The sequence below is a fragment of the Vombatus ursinus genome, unplaced genomic scaffold (assembly GCF_900497805.2).
Source record: "Vombatus ursinus unplaced genomic scaffold, bare-nosed wombat genome assembly UNPS02012958.1, whole genome shotgun sequence".
Lineage (NCBI taxonomy): Eukaryota > Metazoa > Chordata > Mammalia > Diprotodontia > Vombatidae > Vombatus > Vombatus ursinus.
The window spans coordinates 484,955-496,375 of NW_020952736.1; the positions used below are offsets into that span (position 1 = coordinate 484,955).

At 48.5% G+C, this 11,421-nt stretch overlaps 1 protein-coding gene across 2 annotated transcripts; it reads left to right on the forward strand.

The window, feature by feature from the left end:
* The first annotated feature begins 1,394 nt into the window (after positions 1-1,394).
* On the forward strand, positions 1,395-10,981 carry MAP3K12 (mitogen-activated protein kinase kinase kinase 12). Of its 2 annotated transcripts, XM_027858359.1 has the most exons (14): positions 1,395-1,842; positions 2,365-2,845; positions 3,428-3,611; positions 3,850-4,041; positions 4,191-4,349; positions 4,758-4,916; positions 6,580-6,688; positions 7,573-7,682; positions 7,884-8,000; positions 8,179-8,316; positions 8,570-9,191; positions 9,415-9,485; positions 9,595-9,880; positions 10,237-10,981. In XM_027858359.1, the coding sequence occupies exons 2-14, from the start codon at positions 2,401-2,403 to the stop codon at positions 10,333-10,335; spliced, it is 2,691 nt and encodes an 896-aa protein (XP_027714160.1). In that variant the 5' UTR covers positions 1,395-1,842; positions 2,365-2,400; the 3' UTR covers positions 10,336-10,981. The 2 variants fall into 2 exon arrangements, with proteins under 2 accessions (XP_027714160.1, XP_027714162.1); XM_027858361.1 differs by lacking the exon at positions 1,395-1,842 and having other exon boundaries at positions 1,852-2,845; positions 10,003-10,328.
* Positions 10,982-11,421: the final 440 nt, after the last annotated feature.

Here is an 11,421-nt window from a genome sequence, read left to right on the forward strand (position 1 = left end):
TGAGGGAAAGCATTCCAAGCACTCGGGGCAGCCAGTGAAAACGTGTGGAGTGGGAGTCTGGAGGACCTGGTTCAAATCCTTCATCCACTACTGCCCAGTTCTGTGACCCTGAGTGAACCTCCCTCTTTCATCTGGAAAACGAGGCTAATCCTAGTTAGGTAAAGTGCCTGACAATGTTACAAGTGCTGCAGCCTCAACCCCCAGCTTTCCAGATCCAGTTTAATTCACTTAAGGCCAGTTGTGATCTAAAGGACCCTTGCATTGCACTAAGAGTTAGCAGGCCTAGCTGCAAATACAGGCGTGGCTTGGGGCACATTACTATTATTAATAAAGTTGTGACTGCAACAATTTAATCATAATTTAGCTGCTGGGCTGGAAAGGAGGTGAGGGGGATTGGATTCTTACCTACACTTGGGAAGGGGGGAGAGGAGATGGTACCCTAGAATTAAAGAGCTATTGAGGAAGGGACTACACAAGACATTTAATTCAACCCCACAGTTTTTGTTTTTGTTTTAAGATAGGGCCCATCCAGATGCCCACAGTGAGATCACAAGTTCTTCAGAAGGAACTCTGGCAGACTAGGGAGTGGAAATGGATCCAGAGGTTTTAAAGAAGATAGAGACTAAGACACAGGGCATAGAGTGAGAATGTAGATAATCTGGGACCCCCAATCCCATCATCCAAAGTGCACATACTTGTCCCAAATTCCGAGGAGTGCTGGAGAAAGAAGGAAATGTACCCTTCTCCTCTCTTACCTTGCCTTCTCCTTCCTTCCCTTCCCCCAGTACAAAGTAACATCCCAAGACAAACAGAACTCATTCTGGGCATAATGCCTAGCATGTATATAATGAATATTATTTATGTCTGTGTGTGTGTGTTGTTTTTGTTCAGTCATTTCAGTCGTGTCCAATTCTTTGTGACCCCATTTGGGGTTTTCTTGGCAAAGACAGTGGAACAATTTGCAATTTCCTTCTCCAGTACTATCCACTGCCCCACACCTAGCTGACATGTATGTATATACATGTGTACATCAATCATATATACGCATATCAATCACTTTCAGGTTTACAAAGCTCTTTACACTTTCATTTAATCCTCACAACCCAGTAGTTGCTATTATTAGCCCCATTTTACAGGTGAAGAAACTGATTACATGATCCCATCAACTGAATGCTGGGAGAGTGAGGTTGTAAATCAAGTGAGAGAGATTGGGAGGGAAACCTGTATGCCCAGGTCCCCAGGGAGCTTTCCCAGGCCCCTTTCCCCAACCTTCTCATCAGATAGTAACAGCTCCCCCTTCTTGAATACCTTACACTTTCTTTAAAATAATCCTGAGAGGCTGGTAGAGCAAGTATTGTTGCTATCCCATTTTATAGATGAGAAAACTCAGACAGTGAGTGTAATATGTCTAAGTTGTAGAACTGTGATCTGAATAGAGGAAAAGAAACCGATCCCCTCCATCCCAGTGCCTACTCAGGTGGCTTTGTCTTTTTCAGCAACTTATTCCGGGTCCCTGTAGAAGCACTGTTGTTGAATGCATGAAGAGAGTGCTGGCCTTGGAGTCAAGAAAGCCAAGGATCAAATTGTCTTGTTGGGGCACTTAGCTTTGTCACCCTGGGCAACTCACCATCTTTGATCCTCAGAAAACTCCCTAAGACCTATTGACACTAAGTCACAGACAGAAGAAGAAATCTCTCTACCAGGAGTTACTGTGTACCAATGAAGCCACAGATCACAGATGCCACAAGCGTTCAATCCATCAACATTTAAGTGCCTACTGTGTGCCAGACTCTAGGGATACGAAAATGAAATAATTCCTGCCCTCAAGGAGCTTACATTCAGGTGGCTGGGGGAAAAGGGGAGATGTCAGTATGAGAGGCAGTCTACTCAAAGCTTTCATCCACCACAGAAATATCAATTTAGTCAACTCATCTAGGTTATCTATGCACTTAAGCTGTCCTGCGGAGGGGATATAGGTATTAATTATACTTACATGAAAACAGCACATAAGTAGCAACTATATGATCCAAGAGCAAGGCACAATGATGTAACCAATGTCTTTTGAAAGAAATTTGGATTGGATTCTTACCTGAGATGAGTGCAGCTACTATTTTAACCCATTATCCCCTAGTGAGATTAGAAGCACAGGCATGTTATCTGATGTCTTCAAGGGACCTGAGGTGCCCCTCCTCCCTCGTAAGGCCCAATTTCCCAAACCTACAGCCACTTATCCAATAGGGATGTTCAAGGCAGGTGACTATATGAGTTTGGTACTAAGCATCTCTACCATTAGTTGTGAGTAAATAGCCCTCTAGATGTGAGCCATCCTTCCTACTAGGTTCTGATAGCTCTTGTCCCCCACAGGGCAGCCTCCTCTCCTTCCCTTCCTCCACCCCAACCATGGCCTGCCTACATGAGACTCGAACACCTTCACCCTCCTTTGGAGGTTTCATGGCAGCCCTAAGTGAGGCCTCCGTTCGAAAACTCGACCCAGATACTTCGGACTGCACTCCAGAGAAGGACCTAACCCCCACCCAGTGTGTGTTGAGGGATGTGGTGCCCCTGGGGGGGCAAGGGGGAAGTGGGCACAGCCCCTCCCCAGGTGGGGAAGCCCCCACAGAGGCCTTTGCCAACAGTGTCCTACAACTGCATGAGCAGGAGGCCGGGGGCTCAGGAGGGGCTGCAGGGCCCACGGAAGGCCGGACCCCTCGGTTCCGAGCCGATGAAGTCAGGCTGCAGTGTCAGAGCGGCAGTGGCTTCCTGGAGGGCCTCTTTGGCTGCCTTCGTCCAGTCTGGACCATGATTGGCAAAGCTTATTCCACAGAGCACAAGCAACAACAGGAAGGTAGGTTGTATGTTTCGTTTCTCCTTCCTTTTTCTAGAGGAGGCTGAGATACTGACCTTCCCCCACCCTCTGTTCAACTGGGTTCTGGACACCTAATTCCCACCTCCACTTGGATTCTGTTCCCTAACAGCCTATGCAATCTTCTGGGCTCTCTAGTTCCCCCCTCTAAAGCCCTACCTGAATGGGCAGGGTCAGAGTGGCCCTGAGTGACACTTCGGGAAGTTACTCGGGTGGGAAATGACACCCAAGTTTCACTGCCATGCTAAGCTCCCAGAGTTCCCTGATCTAACAATAAGCATGCTTGCTGACTTAGTGCTCATCTGCAAAACTCCCTTAAAAATCCATCTCCCTTTTTCCTTACCCAACCTTCTCTGATTAATTCACTTACTCTGAATTCATCAATTCATTTGAAAGAATATTTATTAAGCACTTACTTGGTAGGTGCTGGGAAAGTCAGACAGGAATATATAATAGATCTTCCTCTCAACAGCTTAGAACCCTTAACGTTTCAGGGTAATTCCCGTCTCCAGCTCCCTCCCATTCCTAAGTTCCATGTTTTCCTGATCCAATTCTCTCCTATAGACCTGTGGGAGGTGCCCTTTGAGGAGATCCTGGACCTGCAGTGGGTGGGTTCTGGGGCCCAAGGTGCTGTATTCCTGGGACGTTTCCATGGGGAAGAGGTGGCTGTGAAGAAGGTTCGGGACCTGAAGGAGACTGACATCAAACACCTTCGGAAACTCAAGCACCCCAACATCATTACCTTCAAGTAAGGAGGAAACCCTGACCTAGAAGGGGGACACAGTGGTATTATGGGTGTGAGGGGGTCCCCAAGTAAGTGTCTTGTATGAAAAACATTTCCCTTCAAGAGAAGATGAGAAAATTGCTCCTAGGAGAACAGGTTCCCCAGTATGATCCATTTCAAATGGAAAAGAGAGCCTCCCTTTCTAAAGTCTTGCAGTGGGGGGCGCTGGCCCACTCTGAGACTACCCCACAATCTTTTCCAGGGGCGTCTGCACCCAGGCTCCCTGCTACTGTATCCTGATGGAGTTCTGCGCCCAGGGCCAGCTATACGAGGTACTTCGGGCAGGGCGTCCCGTCACACCATCTCTGCTAGTCGACTGGTCTATGGGCATTGCTGGAGGGATGAACTACCTGCATTTGCACAAGATCATCCACCGAGACCTCAAATCCCCAAAGTGAGTAAGGGGCTGAGAAATAACCTACCCCTTCCCAGAGTTGTTTTAGTAATACCCCTGGCCCTAGGCCCTACTACCCCAAGAAATGTTGGCCCTCACCTTTTTCCCTCTGGACTCTTCCTGAAGTGACTGACCCCTCTCCCTGCTAGCATGCTGATCACTTATGACGACGTGGTCAAGATCTCAGACTTCGGAACTTCCAAGGAGCTCAGTGACAAAAGCACTAAGATGTCATTTGCAGGGACAGTGGCTTGGATGGCCCCAGAGGTGATCCGGAATGAGCCTGTGTCTGAGAAGGTGGACATTTGGTGAGGGCCAGGTTAGGGGGTGGGAGCCAGGAAACCAGTGGCATGTGTAATAGAAGGGGAATGAAGGAGGGAGAGCCTAGAAATGAGCAGGTAGTTTGGTGAGCTTCCCTCACCTCCTACTCCTCCCCTATCCCCATCACACCAGAGAGCCTGGGGAGATGGAGCAAGGGGAAAACCACTAGGTAAGTTGTTCAGGACTCTGGACTTCAAGAAATCTGGCTTTTCCTCAAATTCGGGGGGAGGGGGTGGGGAACGACTACTGTTCAGACACTTACCTAGGAATGGGCAGGTGAGACATAGGTAAAACAATTTAGGCATGAGCAGCAAAGGAGGGATGAAAAGATCTGTGGGATCCAGACCTGGAATTTGGAGGTTACCCACCTAAAGCTTCCTCTCTCCTTGTGCCAGGTCATTTGGTGTGGTGCTGTGGGAGTTGTTGACTGGTGAAATCCCCTATAAAGATGTGGATTCATCCGCCATCATCTGGGGTGTGGGCAGCAATAGCCTTCATTTGCCTGTACCATCCAGCTGCCCTGATGGTTTCAAGATCCTCCTTCGCCAGTGCTGGTGAGGCCAAGGTCCAGACCCAGTACCCAGATCCAGGAACCAGAACCCATGGGGCATGAAATCTCAAGTGTGAGGGGCTGGGAACAAGAAACTGGTTGAGGAGGGGAAAGAATCTAGAAAGGGTGAATGAGACTGGAACCTAAAGTGGAGGTGATGTTTCTGGACATAGGCATCCACATATTTATGCAGAACTAGGGGTTGGACCTAGGAGACAACGCAGAATAGAAATGTAGAACTTCTCCCTATACCCATGCACTTGGGCAGTGGAACTGGAAATCAAATTCCTGAGGAACTAGAGAAAAGAATGGAGAAGAAACAGAAAACAGACTCTGGGGCACCAGGGCTAGAACCCAGAATTAAGAATCAGAAAGACATTTGTGTGCTGAAAAAGACCACAACCTTCATAGGATTGTAGTATTTAGAACTGGAAGGACCCTTAGAAACTACCTAGTCTCACTGTCTCATGATTTTACAGATGTAAACTGACACAGAGAGAAATTAATTTAGGTGACTCAGATCACATATAGAATATGGCTGGAACTTGAATGTCGTCATCCATTCAGATGTCCGACAGATATTTATTAAACACTTATGTGTGTGCATGTGTTTCAGTGCTGGAGGAAATGCTAACTACAAACTGGTGCCCTTTTGCAATAATCATTCAGATAGACATCTGCATAAAAGACCAGTAATATAATCTAGAATACGGAGTACTTAAGAGAGCTACCAAGTATTGTCAAGGCTGAAGGAGGGAGAAAGGGAGGCAGAGGTGGCTTTCCAGAGAAGATGGTGCTTAAGCTGGACCTAGAAGCCTGGGTAGAATGTCAAGAAGCAGAAATGAAGATACTCATTGCAGGTATAGAGGACACAAACAGAAGTAGAGTGAAGCCAAGTATGGGACAGGGCAGCTAGGTGACAAAGTGAATAGAGGGTCAGGAGTCAGACTCAGGAGTTCAAATGTGACCTCAGACACTAGATGTGTGACCCTGGACACATCAGTTAACTCAGTCTCAGTTTCCTCTTTTTAAACTGAGCTGGAGAAGGAAATGGCAAACCACTCCAGTATCTTTGCCAAGAAAACCCCAAGTGGGGTCACAAAGGGTTGGACGTGACTGGAAAAAACTAAACAATTATGGGACCTGTTGGTGAAACAGAGTGGTCTGGTGCTCTGGAGGATATGAGGGGGTGTAATGTGAGAAATCAGGCTAAAAGAGTAGTTTTCGCCAGACTGAGAAAGGAATGCCAGGTATCCTAGAGTGAATGGTTACTGGTCAGGTAATAGAGAGGAAATGGTAGAGTTTTGAGATATCAGACAGGATCAAATGGATGCCAATTTGAGGACTGCATATAGGATGACTCAGAGACTAGGAGACAGATCAAGGAGGTAGGTTATCATACCAGCCCAGGGACAAGCTCAATGGGAGCTTGCTTGCAGTCAGGTAGTTAACAATGAGAACAGAAAGGAGACTAATGTGAGATAATACTTGGTTGGATCTTAGAATCATATGGAAGGGGGTTTCAGACAGGAAGACTTTATTGCCCTTGAACCCAGATGTCAGTTTAGGTGGGATGGGACCAATTTCTTACCTCATCAAGGTCCTTGCAACGCCAGTCCTGCGATGGTTTCCCTTCATATACCTTTCGTGTTTCCTTTTCTTTTCAGGAATAGCAAGCCCAGGAACCGGCCTTCATTCAGGCAGATCCTACTGCACCTGGACATTGCCTCAGCTGATGTGCTCTCCACACCCCAGGAAACCTACTTCAAATCCCAGGTGGGTTGGGTGCAGGAGTACACCAGATTACTGAGAGTCCTCATCTCCCCTCCCCATCTCTCCCTTCCTTCTCCACCTAAGAATGGAGAGTCGCGTTTTGAGTCATGACACATTTCTGGGGTTGTTATCTGAATGAGTTGTAATAGATGAATCAGTTGGGTTTAAGCCCTTCCCAGCTCTAATAACTCACATTTTGATATGACTTCAAATAAAAATCCCTTCCAAGGTTGGGAGGGAGATGGTCTATTACCTCAATACTTGACATATCAACTGGGTGGGGGCTCCCCCTCTGCAGTGCAAATCACAGGCCCTACTCAAGTAAAACTGAGACTCCAAGAAGTTATGTGATTTGTCTAACATTGTGCAGCTGTTTTGAAACCATATTTCACTCCCAGTAATGTTAACTGCTATGGGCCAATCTTGGCATCAGGAATCCTGGTTTCAAACCCTGGATGTCATTACTGACTTTATAACTTATCCCATCAGTAAAATGGCATTAATACTTGCAGCACCTGCCTCATGAGAGGCATTGTATCATAGTAGGTAGAAACTGGAATCAAGAATATTTGGGTTTCCATTCTGCCTCTTATATGTACAGGCTGTGTGACCCAGGACAAGTCATGACTTTTCACTGCCCCAGACAGCAGACTCGATGCAAAGACCAGGTGTATACCTGCACTAATGTCAGTGCTATCACAGGTCTGGCTTAAAACTCCGTCACCTTAGATGTCATCTCTTTGGAGACCAGGACTCTCTCTTACGCCTCCAAACTATGATGTTACCTTCATCCTCCTACCCTGTGGGTCCAAAGGACAGGCTTCCTTTTGAGGACTGCTCAAGGAAACTAACATGGCTCTTCCCTCTCGCCTTCTCCTCCCCCTCAGGCAGAGTGGAGGGAAGAAGTGAAGTTGCATTTTGAAAAGATCAAATCAGAAGGGACTTGTCTACACCGGCTAGAGGAAGAGCTGGTGACTCGAAGGAGAGAGGAACTCAGGTGTGGGGACAGAAGGGGAACACAAAAAGGGGTGGCCCAAGGAAATGACTGTTCCTATGGAAGTCACCCAAGGTGCAGGGGTACAGGGTACCCTCAGTCCCAGCCCCTTAAGATACAACCAAATATCCAGCCCATTCCCAGAAACATTGGGTAAGGGGAGACACGGGCAGTCGTCATATCATCCCTGTCAACTTTGATTAGACATGCCCTGGACATCCGGGAACACTATGAACGGAAGCTGGAACGTGCCAATAACCTGTACATGGAACTCAATGCACTGATGCTGCAGCTAGAACTCAAGGAGAGGGAGCTGCTGAGGTAATCCACAACCAGGCCCTCCTCCTCCTCCTACTGGGCTCTGCCCTTACCCCTCTACCAGACCCAACTCTGGTATGAACTTCTTGGCTCCCCTGCTGCCCCAATTCCTAGTCCCTGGTGGGTCCCTGCTGAGCCCATGTTCTCATGTGCCTAGCTGAGTGGGTGCCTGGATTCTTAGGCGGGAGCAGGCCTTGGAAAGAAGATGCCCTGGGCTCCTGAAACCACACCCTCCCCGAGGCCTTCTGCATGGCAACACTGTGGAGAAGCTCATCAAGAAGAGGAATGTTCCACAGAAGCTGTCACCTCACAGCAAGAGGTGGGGCCTGAATTATGGAGACAGGGGGGTAAAGGTTATCTCAAGTTTAAAAAGCTTGGTAGATGGAAGGCAGGTACCAAGATGGGGCTAGGGAATTCAGAACCCTGAACGTGGAATGTCCTTGACAGATGCCAGAGGTCACTAGGTTGATGAATATCCTACTAGTTGTAGTGTCTTGGTAGCAAACCCTTGGCATGCTTGACCCTCTCTCCTCTCCCCTTCCTTAACCTTCCCTATTTTCTCTTCCCCTTAGGCCAGATATCCTCAAAACGGAGTCCTTGCTCCCCAAGTTAGATGCAGCCTTGAGTAGTGTTGGGCTCCCTGGTTGCCCTAAAGGGCCCCCCTCTCCAGGACGGAGTCGTCGTGGCAAAACTCGTCACCGAAAATCCAGCTCCAAGGGCAGCTGTGGTGACCTGCTTGGGTTTCGGGCATCTGTACCTAGTCCTGAACCTGGGGGGCCAGCAAATCCAGGGAGTTTAGGAGGGGGACCCTCAGCTTGGGAGGTCTGCCCACCTGCCCTTCGGGGCCTCCATCATGACCTCCTCCTCAAAAAGATGTCATCTTCTTCCCCTGACCTGTTATCAGCTGCACTGGGAGCCCGAGGCCGAGGGGCAGGAGGGGGATCTATGGAACCCAGCTCTCCCCCTCCTGCCCAGGAAGACACCCCTCCTAGTGAGGGATCAGCTCCTGGTTCTACCAGCCCAGATTCACCCGGGGGAGCCAAAGGGGAACCACCTCCAGCAGGGGGCCAGGGTGAAGCTTCAGGGCTGCTGGGTTCTAGCAGGGAGGGAACTGCTGGAAGAGGAAGCAGGGCTGGTGCCCAGCACCTGACCCCTGCTGCGCTGCTGTACCGAGCTGCTGTCACTAGAAGCCAGGTGAGGTGTGGGCAAAGGGTCTGGAGCAACCACTTCCTGTTGCCCCTCAACCCCTTCTCATCCATGTATTCAGTTATCCCAAGTCCCAGGTGGCATACAGCTCCACACTTCTTGATCTCCCTTTCATTTCCCTACCCCTGCCATGACACCTTCCCAAGTTGAGAGACTCTCACCTCAACCTCTGGTCCATATCCTCAATGGGGTCCTTTTTCCTCCCCCAAAGAAACGCGGTGTATCCTCAGAGGAAGAGGAAGGAGAGGTAGATAGTGAAGTGGAATTGCCCACAAGGCAAAGGTGAGTATGAAGTACTAAAGCCCAAGAGCAACGACAGTCCGGTTAATTGCTGACCTGCGCAAAAATGCCCTCAATCCAATCCTACTCCATCCATTTTTCTGGTTCACAGGTGGCCACAAGGCCTGAACAAACGGCAATCACTATCCACCTTCAGCTCAGAAAACTTGTCTGATGCAGAGGAAGGTACAGCTAGTGAACCGTCACCCAGTGGCACCCCAGAGGTGGGCAGTACCAACACAGATGAGCGGCCTGATGAGAGGTCAGATGACATGTGCTCTCAGGGCTCTGAGATCCCACTAGACCCACCTGCTCCAGATGGAGCCCTGGGACATGAACCTGGCTCCCAGCCCAGTCCACAGGAGGTGCAAAATCAAGCCCTACTCAGAAGGGAACAGGTGCGATGTGAACAGGGCAATATGGGGAAAGGGGAGTGGGCAGTTTAGGGGCATCCTGAGAAAATCAGTTGTGATACTAAGTATCAGAAATGGCTATAAACTTAGTAGATGGGACCATCCAGCATTAACAGGAGACTGAAGAACAGAAATCGAGAAGATCCTCTTGGAAAGTAGAAGACAGGGATGAAAAAGATCAGGCACAAGAATGCTAAGGGGTGGTGAATCTAAATCAAGGCTGGACCCGAGGATGCAGGCCAGATTACAGATGCTGATGGGACTCCAACTATGGAAAAAAAAAAATAGACTTCAAGCCCCAGGATTCTCTCTCTGAACCTTTTAACTCTCCTCTCTCCCAGGGCATCCTCAACTCTGAGGACTCAGACTGCGATAGCACGGAACTGGATAACTCAGGCAGTGCTGATGCCCTGCAGCCCCCTGCCTCCCTCCCTCCGTGAATGCCACCCTCGCCCAATGTAGAGAGAAATATTTATATAAATTATATATATATTCAACACATATTCAACAGAGAAAAAGCAGGGCTGTTCCAGCCTGACATCAGGATTATGGTCGCTTCCCCCCTACCAACATCCATCTGAACTTGGGGGAGACTGGTATCTATGGGGATAGGCTCAACCTAGGAACCTCCCTCGCCCACTTCCATGGTCAGCTGGCTGTCTCTGGGGTAGAAGAAAACCTGTTATTCCCCCCCTCTTTAGCCCCACCCTATCCCAAAAGTCTTGAGGGTAGGGGCAGGGCAACTGCCTAACACTGCACTTTTTTTTGTTGTTGTTTTATTACCCTGTTTACAAATTTTGCACTTGGGAGGAGAGAGGCCAGGGTTGAGCTGAGTCCTCTCCTCTGGGGCTTCTCAGGTGACTATTCACCCTCCCTCCCTTTTTTAAAGCCCCTCCCTCTCTCACTGGCTAAAGGACTCAGGAGGAAAGAGAGGTAATAGAAAGTATATGATGATGGCTCAGGCCAGGAAAATGGAAATTATAGGGTCCTCTGTACCCAGTCTACCTGCCTTTTGGGGGTGGGGACTATGTCACTGTTGTAACCCCTGTAAGATACCTTGAAATATAATCAATCCATGCAGGCTCAGCTGTTGAGTTTTCTTGTCAAGTGGGAGAAGGGCTACAGAGTGAAGGAATACATAATTGGGGGGAGGGGAATGAGTGCCTTATGAAATGTGCAAAGCTGAAGACAGCAGAACCTGAAAAATTCCTCCCTAATCCAGCACTGCAATCAATTCTGATCTAGGTTTCTTAAAATGCCAATATTCCACACCATCTTTTGTCACAAGGCATCATGGAAAAATCTCAGAGAAACTAAAATGGGTATCTCTATAACTGACTAGGTTTTCTCATTTGGAAAGAATCCATGGCAGTTGCAGGGAAGGAGACTTAAGCAATCCGTTCAGAAATAACTGTATCCTAACTATGCTGTGTCAGTCCCACTACTCAGGTAACCTCAGTTTCATGCCCAAGCAACAGGTACATCATCTTCCCACCAGTGGAAAGATTAAACAGAATAGAAGATTG